General features: G+C 49.4%; 1 protein-coding gene across 3 annotated transcripts in view; it reads left to right on the forward strand.

Annotated features, from left to right (window-relative positions):
• Positions 1 to 17,806, forward strand: part of cdh8 (cadherin 8) — a 271,443-nt gene that overhangs the window by 184,644 nt on the left and 68,993 nt on the right. For all 3 annotated transcript variants that reach the window (XM_072517821.1, XM_072517822.1, XM_072517823.1), the window contains exon 6: positions 15,408 to 15,595. In XM_072517821.1, coding sequence (XP_072373922.1) covers positions 15,408 to 15,595 — 188 coding nt within the window. The remainder of the gene's footprint in view (positions 1 to 15,407; positions 15,596 to 17,806) is intronic.

Raw genomic sequence — 17,806 nt, forward strand, 5'->3', positions numbered from 1 at the left:
GTCTGTGTGGGTTTCCTCCAGGTGCTCCGGTTTCCCCAGTCCAAAGATGCGCAGGTTAGGTGGATTGGCCACGCTAATTGTCCTTTGTGTTCAAAACATGTTAAGGGGGGTTACTGGGTTACGGGGATAGGGGAGATACGTGGGCTTCAGTAGGGTGCTCTTTATAAGGGCCGGTGCAGACTCGCTGGGCCGAATGCCCCATTCTGCACTGTAAATTCTATGGTTCTCTGATAATTTGCTCTCATTTTCTTTCCTATCTCTCTACCAACCTGTTCAATTGTGAAATCCTCCCCATATAGGCTAATAATCGTTAATTCAATCCTAAATTCCCACGGTCTGGCGGGGTTGTAGAAAAACCACTCTTACTGCAACGGAATTGAGGTGAAACCTTCCCTCAATGTTTGACCTGTATTTCAATGGCCTATTCCTTCTGCTTTCTGGGCATGATTCCATTGTTGCTTAATTAAATATCTTCCAGCCTCAAAAATGCTTTGGTGACCTTGCACTCTTGTAATGCAGTGTGTGGTGGGAATAATACACAGCCACCATGGAGCTTATCTTGTCGGGAATATAAAACATGTTTCCCACTGACTGCAGCTGAAAGATTTTCAATTAATAATAAAATATAATTGCATCTAAATAAGAGCGCGAACATCCTTTTTCATTATTTCTGTGCTGGCTTCAAAATATAATTGTTTCTCTGTGAATGCTCCTGACATTGCCAACACTGTAACAAAGGGAAGTTTCAGAACCTAACCTTCATTACATTAACAGTTATTCAATCACATTGCTTCAAAATTTGCTGTGGTATGTCCTCTCCTACTTACCTCTTTGGGTTTTTGCTCCTCTGCTGTGCTCTCTTTCATCTTTTTTTCTCTCATTTCATCTCCTTCCCTCTCCTCTTGTCACCTTTCCTCTCCACTCTCCTCTTCTCTACCCCCTTCTTTCTTCCCATTTCCTCATTTCCCCTCTTTACCCCTTCCTCTCCGCTCCTCTATTCCTCTCTTCTTCATCCTTCTCCCCTCCCCCATTCATCTCTCTCTCCTCTTCATTGCTCTCCTCTCCTTTATCCCCTTCCCTCTCGTCCTCTCCTCTCTTCCCCGCTCCTTGCCTCCGCTGCTTTTCGCTAATCCTCTCAATTTACTTCTCATTTACTCTCCTCCAATCCTCTCCTCCCCTCTCCTCACCATTCCTATTGTTTGTTTCCCCCCATTCAACGTAGACTTGGATAAATACTTGTAAGGACGACACTTAGTCCAATTCACCTAACAGCACGTCTTTCGGGACTTGTGGGAGGAAACCGGAGCACCCGGAGGAAACCCACGCAGACATGGGGAGAAGGTACAGATTTTACACACACAGTCACCCAGGCCGGCAATCGAATTAGGGACCCGGGTGCTGTGAAGCAACAGTGCTAACCACTGTGCTACCGTGCTGCTTATTTGACCCCAACATGTCTTCACCCCCAACCCTCCATGGAAGCAGAAATTCATTTGGAGATTTCTCTACTCCCCGCCATCAAGTTTTCTGATTTTTATTTCCCTTCATCAATACAAATGTTGAAAAGAAACACCACAAGAGGTCCGTCTGTCTGCATTGGCCCCTTGATACAGCTACCCAATTGGGAACAATCTTAATCCTCATTATCCCTCGACTGAACCTTTCTTTCCCCACAGAGCATTTCCCACGTTACGACAGTGACCACAGTGAACAAGTGCTTCATTGACTATAAAGCACTTTGGGGTTGGGAAAGGTGCTATAAAAATGCACCAGCATTTATTTTTCTTTTAAGTTTTTTATCCATTTCCCTTTGACAGTGATGACGAAACCAGCTTCCACTGCCCTTTAAGACATTGCAATCCAGATCATAATAACTCCGCCGCACAAAACATTCCTCTGGTTAAATGGTTAGTTAGTTATCCGCCTTGTCCCGGTGAAGGCTGCAACAATTTACCTCCATCAAGCCCTTTCTTGTGCTGTGTCTTGTGCCTCGCCCCATCTCTTCCAGTTCAGTCTCTGCAGTCCCACGCCTTGTTTTTTTTGGCCTGCCCCCTTTACGTTTCCCAGCTGGGTGGCCATCTTAGAGCAACCTATGGGGTTCGCTCCTGGAACATCCTTAGCACGTGACTGAGCCACCTTGTCTGATATTTCAATGCTGTGTCAACCAGCCTTCTTGTACAGGCCCCCATTCCAAATGTTACTTGGCCAGTAGATGGGACAGATCTTACCTAGGTAACTATTACAAAAGGCAAAGGCATTGACCTTGCCCATGTCTGTTTTCACTATCCTCCAGCTTTCAGATCCATGCATTGGAGCTGACTTTTCATTACTGTTGTCGGGTGCTAAAACTGTGGTGTTTGGACTTCCAGAAGGTTCAAAGTCTGCGAAATGCACCTGTAGCTTTATTCAGTCTCTTCTCAAGCACTGTTGCCAATTACCTCAGTGTCCCTTGGTTACCCATGTATCCACCAGGAGAAACAATCTCTCCCCGTCTGCTCCCTCAAAACCTTTCAAGATTTGAATTTCTTAACCTTCTCTGTTTTCAGGAGACCAACCTCAGTTTCTCCAGTCTCTGCACAGAGCTAAAGTCCCTCATCCCTGGCATCATCCTCATAAATCTCTCCTGCGCCCACTCTGAGCACTTGCACCCTTGTCAGAGTCTGCTAAACGAAACTGGACTCAATGCTCCAGTTGAGGTCTAACCAGTCCATCTTATGAAGATTTAGCATTTGCATTGTATTCCATATATCGGTTTTATTTTCGTAATAGCCTTATCCCATCTCCTTCAAATGACTTCAGAAATGGTGATGCCAGGGGTCTCACCTGGCAACCTTAGTGCAATGGAGCATTAACAGACCCCATCATCCTCCCTTGTAGGCTGACAGAATGGGCCATCATGACAATGCCAGGCCATTAATAAAACTATACTTTCACCACTGCTCTGTGCTTTCTATCACTTTGTCGATTTCATTTCCATGTCACTTCCATGCCCGTAATCCTTCTAGAATTGCTACTTCTGCCAAGTTATCCAACTTTACTCACTGTGCTGGGCTGGCCACACCATTGCCAGCTCATTACTCTATCATCTCCAGGGCACAAACATCCTTCCCTCGCCCATACACCCCTTTTTCCTACAACCTGCAAGCTTTCAAACTTCAAAACTGGTGTCCTGATTCACCTCATCTCCTCTCACCCTTTTTCAGGTTAGGGCCAATGTTACACTTGTGACATGAGCCTTCAAAAAAGTTTACCGGTTCAATAAAAGCTTTTTTCGTCCGGCTATCTGCTGATTGGTGCCTTATTCAGCCGTCAGTCACCTGACCTTAAGGAGTCGACTTCAACTTTTAGACTAAATGTTTGTGGTCAGAGAACAAGCAATATTTCCATGGACACATTACGTGACAGAGCTGCAATTTTAGGTCGAACATTCCAGACAGCATTATTTCTTCTTATCGTAGAAAAGCACTTCATTTTCATAGAAGATGATAAATTAATCATTTAAAGCTTCCTTTGTCTCAACATGATCACCACCACCCAGTTCAAGGGCAATCAGGGCTGGGCAACAAATGCAGGCCTTGCCAACGGCACACACATCCCATGAAAACATTTTAAAAGCGAGACCGCAGACAGATGCGTAAAAAGTCCAAAAGCTTTATTGAACAATCTTGGCCAACATTTACCATCAATCAGGATCACAAAACACAAACTGTGGGATTCTCCGGTCCGCCTGCCGTGTGTTATTCGGCTGCGCGTCCTCACCGTCCATGGGATTCTCCGTTCCGGCCACCTGACAGTGGGATTGTGGCCACCTTGCGCCGCCGGGAAACCCGCGGGCGTGAGTGCGCTACCGGCAGAACGGAGAATCCCGCCCGCGGAGAATCCCGCACAAACTATGTGGCCCATATTGCTGCTGGTGGGACCTTGCTGCGTGCAAATTGGCTGCTGCATTTCCCACTTTATGACAGTGACTGCTGTACTTCATTGGCTGCAAAGTGCTTTAAGGTGTCCAGTGCTCCTGAGTGTCTCCATAGTCCGATGTCAATGATGATTGAGAAAAAAAGAAAGAGTTGCATTTCTAAGACCAGAAGATCATATGAAATAGGAACAGGAGTAGGCCATTCAGCCCCTCGTGCCTGCTCTGCCATTCAATAGGATCACGGCTGACCCAACATTTCTCATGTCCACTTTCCTGCCCTTACCCCGTAACCCTTGATTCCCTTACTGATCAAGAATTTACCCAACTCAGCCTTAGATAGATGCATGGACTCTGCCCCCACAGTTCTCTGTGGCAAAGAGTTCCAAAGACTCACAACCCTCTGAGAGAAGAAATTCCTCCTTATCTCAGTCTTAAATGGGCATCCCTTTGTCCTGAGATGATGTCCTCTGGTCCTACACTATCTCGTAGAACCATAGATTCAGAGAATTTACAGTGCAGAAGGAGCCCATTCGGCCCATCGAGTCTGCACCGGCCCTTGGAAAGAGCACCCCACTTAAGCCCATGCCTCCACCCCATCCCCGTAACCTAGTAACCCCACCTAACCCCTTTGGACACTAAGGGCAATTTATCATGGCCAATCCACCTAACCTGCACATCTTTGGACTGTTGGAGGAAACCGGAGCACCCGGAGGAAACCCACGTAGACACGGGGAGAGCGTGCAGACTCTACACAGACTGTCACCCAAGCCGGGAATTGAAACTGGGACACTGTAGCTGTGAAGCAACTGTGCTAACCACTGTGCTACCATGCTGCCCAGGGGAAACATCCTTTCAGCATTTACCCTGTTGGGCCTATGTTTCAATGAGATCACCTCTCATTTTTCTAAATTCCAAAGAGTAGGGTCCCAATCCGTTTAATCTTTGCTCATAAGACAGTCCCTCCATGCCGGGGATCATCGTAATAACCTCCTCTGAACTGCCTCCAATGAATCAATGGGTGGGATTCTCTGCTTCTCAGCTCCGTGTTTCCTCAGCAGTGCACCGTTCGCTGGCGACAGGATTCTGTGCTCCAGCTGCTCGTCCAGGGGGTTTCCCTTGGAAGCCCCTCCAAGCCGTCGGGAAACCCGCGGGCGGGGGGGTGCGCCAGCGGGACCAGAGAATCCTCACGGCTGGAGAATTCCAGCCAACCTGGCTGTAATCCTGAATCTAGCGGAATATCTTGCCCAATGTTGCCATTGTCCATTGTTACAGCTTGCACCTTTTTAAAAATTAGTTGATGGTATCGTGGGAGAGCCGGCATTTATTGCCCATCCCTAATTGACCTTGAGGGGGCAGTTAAGAGTCACGTGTAGGCCAGACCAGGTATGGATGGAAGACTTCCTTCCCTCAAGGGCATTAGTGAACCAGATGGGTTCCCCCGACAATCGACAATGAGACCTTTAGTTTCAGGTTTTTACTGAATTTAAATTTCACCATGTGCCATGGTGGGATTCGAACCCAGGTCACCAGAGCACTACCCTGGGTCTCTGGATTATGAGTCCAGCGACAATACGCCACCGCCTCTTCTTTGAGAAAACCGTAAACAAATTTATTTTGTTCCCAGTCTTCTAGTACCTCACCAATTGGTTATCCTTTGTGCACGAGAGATGTGTGCCTATTTGACCATCACAGCCAAAAAGTAAGAACTCAAATTTACATACGTATTTTTGATCGCCGGAGTAATGTCACTGTCCTCGTAATCCAGGGGGCAGACTAATGTTCTGGAGATATGGATAGGGGAGGCAGTGGCACTGTGGTATTGTCACTGGTCTGGTAATGCAGAGGCCCAGGCTAATTCTCTGGGTACCCGTGTTCAAATCCCACTATTGCAGCTGGTGAAATTTGAATTCAATAAAAATCTGGTGACCATGAAACCATTGATGATCGTCGTAAAAACCCATCAGATTCACAAATGCACCGAATCCGATCTGGCCTGCATTTGAACCCAGATCCACAGCAATGTGTTTGACTCTCAAATGCCCTCTGAAGTGACCTCTGAAATAACCTAGCAAGGGCATTTATGAACGGGCACTAAACACTGACGCCCACATCCATCCATGAATGAAAAAAAAACAGGAGCTGGGAAATTTAAATTCAATTATTAAAAAAACCCTGGAATATAAAGCTAGTCTCAGTAATGGTGACCATGACAACAATCATTGATGGTTGGAAAAACGCATCTGGTTCATTAATGTTCTCAGGGCGAGGAAATCTGCCTTGACTGGCCGACACATAACTCTGAAATGGCCACTTGATGGGAGGACAGTCAGGAATGGGCAATAAATGCCGACCACGCCAGAGATCCCATGAATTACTATTTTAAAAAGATACACCAAAATACCTTGCAGTTAATTAAACACTTCTTGAAAGTAGCAATGTTGGAATTCAGGTGTCTATTGTCCAAGTTTGGGGATGCAGGTTGCAGTCAGTTTGACGGTTGATAATCTTTTCATCATAGATTATCATAGAATTTACAGTGCAGAAGGAGGCCATTCGGCCCATCGAGTCTGCACCAGCTCCTGGAAAGAGCACCCTACCCAAAGTCAACACCTCCACCCTATCCCCATAACCCAGTAACCCCACCCAACTCTAAGGGCAATTTTGGACACTAAGGGCAATTTACCATGGCCAATCCACCTAACCTGCACATCTTTGGACTGTGGGAGGAAACCGGAGCACCCGGAGGAAACCCATGCAGACACGGGAAGGATGTGCAGACTCCGCGCAGACAGTGACCCAAGCCGGAATCGTCCAGCTTCGACTGACCTTTGACTTCAGGCTGAGATTGTTGGGAAGTCATGTAATCCCCCTGCTCTTCTGACTGGGGTGGGACTTGGGCTATATTGAGATCATTGGAATATAAGACTTTGGGTGGAATTCTCCCAACCCCGCCATGGTGGGTTTGGTGGTGGGCGTACACGGTGAATCTGGCAAGGCCCAAGATGTCAGAAACCTGCCAGCTTAAAATGACGGTACACCTCTCCCAATGGCGGATCGGTCATCCCACTAACAGGTGCGCTAATGCCATTTGCATTCATTTGCATCTGATGAATGCTCATCAAAACAGCTGCCCGGCTGTGCCCCATCAGGAATTCCAATCGTGCGCCACGCCAACGGGAAATCACTTCAGCGTCAAACCCGATTGCTAAAGAGTGAGGTGCACAATGCTGTCCTCAGTTCACCAGAGACTTTGAGGGGGCTGCAACAAAGACTTTTGGTCATAGTCCTGTGCTGCTCCTGGTGTTCTCCAATCGGCCAGGGCAGGCTGGTTCCTGCCCTCCATTTCTAGGCCAAGCTGGTCTCCATGGACAGCACAGTGTTGCTGGGCCCATGGACGTTCCTGTGTCACCATCTCAGATCAGTAATGCATCTGGGGTTGGGGAGTACAGGGGTCCCCTTCCCCTCTGCTGTAGACATCAGTGTCTATCTGGGCAGCACTGTATTGCGGGACTCATGCAGCCAACGCAACAAAGGTTTGTAGTTTGACTGGGTTGGAGTGCGAGGTGAGGAGGCAGGGAATAGCCTGACAAAGACAATGGAGGCAATGTCAAAGGAGGGATGGACAAGGAACGGGGGGTAAGGGTGAGTGAGGGGAATGCCACATTTCTGCACTGAGGAGCTCTAGCGAGCAGAGCTCTTCCGTGCAGGAAGAAGTGGGGATGCCATTTTTAAATGGCGCCCTGACCTCTTGCACCCCAATTCAACCCCCTGATCCTCCCAATGCCCCAACTCACCTATAAAGGGGTCATCGAGCCCCTCCGCACTCCACCTCACACGGGCAGGGCATCTCCGGGCCCCACCCCGGCGTAGGCAAAATGCCAGCCTGGCACCTTGGCAGTGCCCCAGCAAGCTCGGCTGTGCCACCTGGGCATCCTGGAAGTTCCAGGCTGGCACCTGGTGGCACTGATATCGTGCCAGGGTGGCAATGCTATGGTGCCAGGGTGTTATTGCAAGGATGGCAGTGTCAAGGTGCCCAAGTGGCACCAGCAGGGCCAGGGTGCCTCCATGCCCGGATGTCGGCCACCTGGCCTCTGACCGCCTCGGAAACCCCTCCAGGTAGTGTTGCCCTGTGGGGATCAATACTGAACGGCGCCTGGCTGGGGTCGCCTCAGTGAGGCCGATTGATGCCGGTGGCCATTTGATTCGGGACGAGCACGGCTAAGTGAGTCCTTAAACTGGTTAAGTCTTGCAAAGCGTAACGGCTATTGGGAATCCTGGGGGAGGCCTCTCCCAGGATCTACCAACCGCATTGCACCCTGGCTCCATCAAAATGCGACCGCCAGCTCGCGCACAACTTGTCTAATCACTTTGAAGTTTCTAAACATCTCCCTCACCACTCACATTTCCACCAAGTTTTATGTCATCAGCGAATTTGGAAATATTATATTTGGCTCCCCCATCCAAATCATTGATGTACATTGTGAATAATTGGGACCCAATCACTGATCCCTGTGGTACCCACTAGTCACCGTCTGCCACTCCGAAAATGAACCACTTACTCTGACTCTTTGTTTCCTGCCTGCTAACCAATTTTCAATCCAGTTGGAGGGTTATTTGTGAGGTGGTTGGGTCGGAGTAGCAGATAGTCAGATGGCGAGCTGTACTCAATGGGTGATGGGATAATTGGTCTGGGGAGTGGAGAATGCTGGAGGGAGGGATTGTGAGGGTTTCTGGTGATGGGGAAGATGTGGGGTGGGTGAGAGTTGGTTATGGGCATGTGGGGGGGAGGTTTTTAGTGGTTGGCAGGGTCGTTGCAGGGTCCCGTGAGGTTTTGGTGTAGTCAACACCACAGTTATCCAGGAGTTTGAAGTGTTTTTAATCATTCCAGCTTTTGCTAAGACAGTCAGAACCATCCAGAGGCCATGATTTTGGATTGGACTTTCAGATAGTTCCAGGCGCAGGGAATTACCCATCAGAAGCTTGAACTTCCCTGGGTATTCCCGTGCATCCCCCCTTGCGTGGGGATGTCTGAGGAGGTCCCCCAGTGCATCTTCCGGGATACAAAACCCCTGGGGACTGGAAGATCTGACCCCATATGTTCTTCACGTCTTGGATCGGTGCAGTTATTTGATTAGAATTGACGGAAACTGGGGAATGGCAGTTTTATCTGATGTTGTGCGAGAATCTGCTTCGGGGGCTTTCTGAAAAACAAAATATTGGTTATGATTAAAAAAATTGTTTTCAACGGCCGAATTCCTGGCAATGATAATAAGCTGGCTGAATAATGCTGTTAACCCTTGGCCCATCTGAATTACTTCCAGTAGCATAGTCTGATGGATTTTGGGAGCTGTTGTCTAGGTTTGTCATCGGAGAGAAATCGTAGATCTTTAAATTCAGGCAGTGAATCCATAAGAGTCCAGAGCAGAAAATTTAGTCTGAAGCTCCCTGGGTTTGTGCAGTGTCATTAAATTCATTGTGTTGCAGATATCCAGCTTCCAAAACAGGATGCCAAATATCAACAAATTTGAGATGCAGGATTTGGGGCACAAACCTTACAAGAAGGTTGAACCATGGCCAGTAATCCTCAACATCAATGTGACTAGCGGTAGTCAGAGTTCCCCGGTACTTAAGTCAAGCTCTCAGGGCCTGATAATCGAAGCTTGGCTCTCCAGCCATGGTTTGGCTGGTTTCGCTCCACAACACAGGGAAAGTGTGGGTTACACAAGCCTCTGCGCCCTGCCCTGCTACCAGCGATAACGGCACCCGGCCAAATCTCCATTCACTGCAGCTGGCGCGGAGAATCCCGCCCACCATTTTCTTTCGTCGTTGTCGGGTATAACCTCTGCTCGCCCATGGGCGACGGGTCGAGGTGGGGTCTGGGTCATGACTCATCTCGAAGATCCTAAGCTGAGAAAGGGAGTTGGCGTTGAGGTGCCGATCAGTGTACGCTCAATGAGATGAGACCCCCACCAACTTCCACATCAGTCGCTAATGGGCCCCCCCACCCTATTGGGTTCGGACCAGACAAACAGGTTTCAGAAAAAAAAACTATCCCGAGCTTTGGACTTTCCCACAATGGAAATATCGTCTCTACATCAACCTGATCGAACGCCTCCATCATGTAAAATAGTTGCTCTCAAACATTTTTGTGGAAGGATTCCTTTTCAAATGAATTAGCAATCATGGACATCCTCTTTTAGATTATAATGCTGTATCGTACTACCTAATAGGAAAATGCTGCATGTAAAGAGTGTTCTGATAATGTTTTTAATAAAATAGGAGCGGAATCTTCGCAAAAAACAGCAAAGTGTGGGTTCTGGTAAGAAACCTGGAGTGAAACCCTCTCTCATAGACTCTAACCCCATTTTAAGAACAGATTTTCACCCCCACGAGCGTCACGCTGAGCTATGGGTGTCCTCCCGCTGATTCTCTCGTCCCGGGGAAACGTAATTGCTGTAATCATTAGGGAGCTCCATATGAACACCGCCCCAACACTTGTTCCAGATCAATTCAAGGGGGATGGCAGTCAGGAAGCTAGCTGCGTGTTTTACTGAGAGAGCCCTGACCAGACTCCTGGATGGGTGCAGCAGAGGCAGGGTGAATTCTACCCGCACTCCTGGAGGCTGCCCACCAGCAGGGTCACCACCCCCACCGGGGAAGCAATAGCTGCCTTGGTCAGTGCCAGCACTCTGCAGAAGAGGGTTGGGCAGCAGGGCAGGAAGAAGATGCATGGCCCTTTTCCTGTGGCCAGGGTGGCCTGCCACCTCCAGTCTCTCATTGCAGCCCCTCACCCACCCCTCGCACCTCTGAGGTGATCTTTCACCCATTGAGCTAACAGGTTGTCCACCTGTCATGAAGCAGGTCCCCATCACCATGGTGCCTTCCCACCCCCATAAACCCACCACACCTGCACATCTTTGGGCACTAAGGGGCAATTTAACATGCCAATCCACCTAACCTGCACATCTTTAGACTGTGGGAAGAAACCGGAGCACCCGGAGGAAACTCACGGGGAGAAAGTGCAAAGTCAACACAGGCAGTCACCCAATATTGGAATTCTGAAGCAGCTCAGAGGAAGACTTCTTCGATCTCTCTGAAGAGGTGTCATAGCTGTCACCCGCACCCTCCACCAGCGCAGATACTCACACCTCCGTGGGATTAACTCTGGGTCACTCACTGGTGAGAACCTCACAGCAGGCAGAGGTAGGGAGGTCACAGGGAGCCGGCACTCGGAGGGTTGACACCATCTCTCCTCACCATCCTTGGCCTATGACGTGCCCCTGAGTCCGGTAGTCCCCGAGCTGATGGAACTGTGAAGGTAGGGCTGAGAGAAGGGATGACACTATCTCTCCTCGATAGGACAAGGACAACTGGAGGAATCCGATCGCCCTCTGACCGATGAGATGGTGCCACCGCTCAGATGCACGGAGGCCAATATTGCGAGAGTGGCATCTGCAGTGGTGACCCTGGTGAAGGACATGCACTCCATGGCGGGGGAGGTCTGCTCAATAGCTGAGGGCTTTAGCCACATGGGGCAGGCTGCGAGTATCCACGCTGGAGGACAGTGGGGCTTCTGGATCTTATTCCAGCTCCCCCTATATCCTGTGGAGGAGGACAGGGACCCCCGGGCACCCGAGGGTCAGAGGATCGGCAAGAGTTTGGCTCTTGGGCCTTCCACCCAGTGGACCCCGAGGGTGCCCAGACCATTTGCGATTCTCCTCCCAGTGAATGATGCACCTCCAGCCCCACACAACGTGGAGGGTAGCACTGCTCAAAGGTATGCCCGGACCCTCAAGGTCCATGCCTCCCAGGAAACGCCCACCAAAGTAATTTCAGGAAACAAGGCATGGAAGGCAACAGGCCGCCTTCACCGCAACTGTGAATCCTGGCCATACACCTGGACATAGTGTGAGGGTTCGGAAGTGTAGGAAGCTGGAACCTAGTGGACACAGGTGACCACAGGACTAGTTAAGATAGGGCACCATTGTAACATAGCATTTGCAATAAGTATTGATTTGTTCACCACCAGATCCTGCAACCTTTCCTAACACTTCAGCCCTCTCATAGCAGCCACTCTTCTCCAGTGATGAGGATGCCTCAGTTTGACAAAGTGATGGGAGGCTTTTCACCCAGGAGGTTAGCTGGAGGAACACACCGGGACCCTGACATTGAGAGGCTAAGTCAGTTAGGATTACATTCACTGGATTTTAGAAGAGTGAGAGGGGATCTCATTGAAACTTACAAAATACTAACATGATTACGCAGGGTAGGTGCAGGAAGGATGTTCCCGATGGTGGGAGAGTCCAGAACCAGGGGTCACAGGTTGAGGATAAGGGGTAAACCTTTTAGGACTGAGGTGAGGAGAAATTTCTTCACCCAGACAGTGGTGAATCTGTGGAATTCGCTACCACAGAAAGTATTGAGGTCAAAACGTTGAGTGATTTCAAGGAGGAATTAGATATAGCTCTTGGGGCTAAAGGGATCAAGTGATATGGGGGGAAGGCGGGACTAGGTTATTGAATTTGATAATCAGCCAAGAACATAATGAATGGTGGAGCAGGCTCGAAGGGCTGAATGGTCTACCCCGGTTCTATTTTCTAAGCATGTAAGAAACAAACCACTGGCATAGAGGTTCAGAGTGATGGTGACTTTAGGGGCCTCTGGCAGTTGGTGTCCTCCTATTCCTTGTGGTGCCAGCTCTTGCAGGACTTGGCAACGGTGGTAGACTGATCCCAGGACAGGCAGTTTTCTCCGGCACTGCGGTTCCAACATCTGAAGATAGGGGGACGGACATTGGAAGACACTTGACTGGTACAGTCTCATACGATACTGTTCCCACTGTGGTGCTGCTCGCTGCCAGCTGAGGGCCCAGGCTCCCCCTCCTCAGCAAGGCGCTGGTCCTGGTCGCGTGCAGTGGCACACCCCTGTCACTGCTGTATCGCGATGAGTAGCAACACCAACTCGACAGACTCCATGCTTCTCCAGAATTGTGCACTATAAAGAGTAGAAAAGCAAAGTGAGCAGTGAGCATTCCTGAGAAAGGCCTCACCCCTCAGCCCGCTCTTCCTCTGGCACCTCCTCCATGTGCTTCCCCCTGAGCCTCAAACCAACTGCTCTTACTCTTTCAAGTCCCCACTCCTGTCCTTTTCAGGTACACGTGCCTGGACATTCAAGAGTCTTCCTGCGCTTGGTAACAGGGCTATTGAGTGGATGATCATGGGACCCGCGCCTGCATCCTTACAGGATACCTCAAAGAATCTCCCCCTCCCCCCATCACAGTAGGTGATGGAATGAGTGATTATAAACTTGCCCATAAAGAGGGGGGGTTACTTCCGTGTATCCTGTGATGTAAACTTGTGATTGAGCATTGGGATCCTTTGATTGGGACTGAAGATTTTAAGCATTGCAGACACCCTGTTGGTTTTATGACAGGTTAGTGCCCTTGACCATTCCGGGATTGAGCCCGCGACCTTGGCGTAATTACCACCATGCTCTAACCATGTGAGCTAACCGGCCCGCTTGATTGGCACTGAAATCAATGGCATTTCTCTTTAGCTTTGCATATTTCATTGGCACTGTTAAGTTGCCAATGAAGGGTGAATGACTTTATTTATTGAAACCACCTACCATGGTGGGATTTGGGTCGGAGACCCTGGAGCATTGCTCGAGCTTTGAGGTAGCATTCCAATCAATTGAACAGTGCCAGACGAAGCACAGTTGGTTAGAGAAAGGCCTGCAATGAGCATGACATTCACACATCGAGAGGGCACCCACAATCTCCCATTTCACAAACCAGACACACCCATTCCTGAGAGACATGTTTCCTAAACAAGTGCAATTGATGGTCAGTGGAACTCAATCCCTTGGTCAATAGATTTGAGTTTGGGGTTGTGCTCACAGTCCAGCTGCGCTTCACCATGTGGGAGAGTCTTCGTTGAGGCAGGGAGTCAAACCATTCTTGAGTCACCCACTCTGCCCTTTCTGCCTGGTCCCCATGCCCCACCACTCTTCCCCGCCCCCCCCCACCCCCACCAGAGGTGACCCTCAGTATTCACCTCCTATCACCCACTTTCCGGCTCCCAGCAAGGACGGGCACTCCCTCAGTGCTGATTTGAGCAGAAGCCCAGTAAGGAGGACACAGGAAGTGATGCCGCACACCAACCACCAGACCCCCGTAAAGCAAGGGTCACCCCGAGGTGAATGGAAGCTAAGACATACTAGCGGCCTCCCCCCTTCCCTGAGGATGAGTGAGTGAACCCCAGACCTGGCCTTGAGTTGAACCTATCTGTATTCCCAACGTACTCCCTGATGCACCCTGAGCGGTGAAGACCCCGGAGAATCATGTCTGCCTGGGTGTTCACCTCCGATAACCCCCTCGGAGTTGAAGCTGCCAGGTTCACATTGATGTACAGCTGTTGTAAATGGGCCCAGTAAATATTCCGTGGGGATGAAGGTACGGATCACTACTGACCTGCTATTAAAATGAGGGTCCCGGGCTTGCCCCGTAATTCGCACTATTCCACTGCCACAGGGTGAGGGGGAGGTTCCAAAAGCCAATCATGCTGGAGAGAATGACATTTTTCACTTCTCTCCGAATTTTGAGCCTGTGCTGACTTTCTCACGGACAGAGAGATTGGGCTCAAAATTTCCCCCGAAATATTCACTTGCAGGTATCAGTGAGGTTGATGTGCCTACTTCTCACTGCACGGTATGCATTGCCTAAATCTTTGAAAAGCTCCCCCTGTTCCACAAGGCTGAACTCCCCATACACCCATCACCAGCCTTGTTGACCATGGTCCACCTGGTGATCTTTGTTCTCAGTGGTCCTGTCTGTGAGTTTCCCTCTTGGATAGGTCAGCGACTTTGTACTGCACATCGGAGACCGCGCTTAACTTTTGTCCGCGTTCCTGCACCAAACCCGTCTCCGCCGACCACGCTATTATTTTGCAAACCTCCTGGAAGATCTTGAATGGCCCCCAGGGGCCCACGCACCCCATTTTGAGAGCCACTGATGTAAAAGCCCACCATCATGTCACCCCCTTCACCCTCCACAGAAAAAAAGAGATAATTATGGATATTTAGATATGCTGATGTTTAAACTTGATTGAAACAGAAGACAATAAATCCAGTTGTTCATGGGCGATGAGGAAGACAAAATCACTTGTGAATATTGTGCAACAGCCTCAGTGTATATTATGTGACCCCCCCCCAATACGTCTTTTTGTACAACTTTGCAACTCTCTGCCACAGAAGGCAGTGGAAGCAGGGTCATGAATATTTATAAGGCGGGGTGGATAGATTCTTGTTCGGCAAAGGAATCAGAGATTATTGGGAGTAGCTGGGAATGTGCAACTAAAAACGCAAACAGATCAGCCACGATCTTATTGAGTGACGGGAAAGGCTCGAGGGGCCGATTGGCCGACTTCTGCTCCTATTTTGTCTGTTCGTAAAGGTTGACTCGAGATCGCTGATCATCTTGGTTTCCTTCAAGGTCTCTACCATCTGTCTGTGCTGGAGGACATGACAGTCGGTGATGTTGCAGGAAGGGTCAAGGCCAATGATCGGGATGTGGGACAGAATGCCAGGTCGCTGTACGAAATTATCGATGGAGACGGGATGGGTATGTTTGAGATCACAACCGACACCCAAACCCAGGAGGGGGTCGTCACTCTGAAAAAAGTAAGCTCGATATTCTCGAATTCTTCAATGCATTGTTGCTCCGCATAATACCAGGCAGCCGGATTTGGAATTAAAATATGAAATATATCAAATTAGGCAACATTAAAATTCAAACCCCTCCACCACATCAAATCCCTGAGAAGTTGTTCCCTTATGAAGCCTACTGTTATCTGAGTACAGTCCCTTGGGAAACAAGCACTCTTCAATACTTTGTTCAAGTGGCTATTTTCATCAGTGAACCGAGATAGTGAATGTTAACAGTCCAGTCGCCCAGGGAGGCAATCACGTTGAACAATCCATGCCTTAACCTTTCTCACCAGAGTCTCTGAATTGCGATCAGGAGAGGAAACCTTGCCCCCTATGTAATTAATCCAATAGTGACAGCAGGATGTGCAGAAAAAGCTTGAAAAAGTAATTTTTGGATAACTTTTCCACTTTCTGAAAGTTTTCTTTTACGATATAATTTTCTTTTATAAAAAAGTATCAATCATCCAGACATTTTAAACATAAATAGCTGAAACTGCAATCATTTGAAACAGCTTCATTTTGTGTAAATGACCATTGGGAAATTGGCAGCAGAGTTTAAGAGAGCCAAGGCTGTAAGTCAAGCAATGTTTTCCCTGGGCTCAGGTGTTTTAGTACTCTAATGGATGCCTGGGCTTTTAGCCACGAATACATAATAAGACTCGGCTGAGAGCCCATAAATCCATTAGCCTGGTGAAGCAACTGGGCTCGAGGGAAAACATTGATTGGTTGAAGGCTCTGGCCCTCTGATCTTGGCTGTCAGTCCCACAAAGTTAATTTTCACAACCGTTAAGGGGTTTCAAGTGCTTGCAGTCTCAGCTGTTGAAACTTTAAGTGGCTGGGTGATTGGCATTTTTATTGCCCAGTAGTTAAAAAGGAAGGTTTATTTTAAAGAAGGTGGAGATTTAATGACCCGAACCAGCCCAAACCCCTTAAAGGCCCAGTTAAAAATTGGAAACTCGAGGATTGGGGTCCAGGATTGGGTCCCGGCTGTATTTTCTGAAATGCTTCCATGCCATCCCGACTTGGTGCATGCCCAAGCCGCTGTAGAGGTATTTCTGCCAGGCCAATTCAGTTCTATCACCATAAATATCTTGGCCGGGATTCTCCGATCCCGCGGCCAAGTTCTGACGCCGGCATCAAAAGAGGCGCGAGCCATTCCGGCGTCAACGGGCCTTCAGGCCCAGGTATGCACCCCTTCCTAGGGGGCTAGCACGGTGTCGGAGTGGTGTCCGCTGCTCCAGCGCTCGAAAGCCACGCGCCTCACCTGGTGCGGGTCCATGCATGCGCGCCATGGCCTGCGTATACGCGTGGGTTCCCGTCTCCCCGCCGGTCCCCCCGGGCAATATGGCGGAGCCCTACAGAGGCCTGGCGCGGAGGAACATAGGCCCCCCATGGAACTAGCCCACCCGCCGATTGCTAGGCCCCGTTCATGGGCCTGGCCACCGTGGAGGCCCCCCCCAGAGTCAGATCCCCCCACCCCCCTTCAGGACGGCTCCCGCAGCCAGAACTCCGAGATCCCGCCGGGTGGGATCATACGCAACTGACGCCGGCGGCGCTCGGCCGAACTAAGTGGGCACTCGGCCCGTCGTGGCGTGGAGAATCGTCCGGGGGTGGGCGCTTTCAACGGCCCCTGACTGGTGCGGCGGCAATCCCGCGGGCTCCCGAGAATCGGCGCCAGAGAATCAGTGGGCCGGCATCTGAGCGGCGTGGCGTTTCTCCAACCCGGCGAGGGATCAGAGAATCCCGGGCCTTGATTCCAAAAGAACGTCACTGTAACTACTTCTGAATTGTGCCCTGGCCCCTCTATTTCTGTTGGAGATTTTGACAATGACACTAGTTTAATCTCTCAATTTGCATGTGATACTTTGAGCTCATGAACTGCTAGCACAGTAAACCATTTCTGTGAGGGTCTTTTTTACCCAAAGGATTTGATGAGAACATTAAGCTTCAGGGAGAAGATTTGAGCATTAATCATAGTAATGACCTCATCATCATTAATAAAGTGAAATATTTCTCAGACGTGAATGTGCGCTTATTTTTTCGTGAGATCCCTACACAGCTGTGCAATTGTCAGACTTCAGTAGATGACTTATTTCTCTTGTAAAGCTCAGTTAAAGGTAAAACAAAATTAGAAGAGTCAACCCCCAAAAAACAGCCTCCCCATTAAAGTCCTCCTTAAAGAGG

This window comes from Scyliorhinus torazame, chromosome 10, assembly GCF_047496885.1.
Source record: "Scyliorhinus torazame isolate Kashiwa2021f chromosome 10, sScyTor2.1, whole genome shotgun sequence".
NCBI classification, from domain to species: domain Eukaryota; kingdom Metazoa; phylum Chordata; class Chondrichthyes; order Carcharhiniformes; family Scyliorhinidae; genus Scyliorhinus; species Scyliorhinus torazame.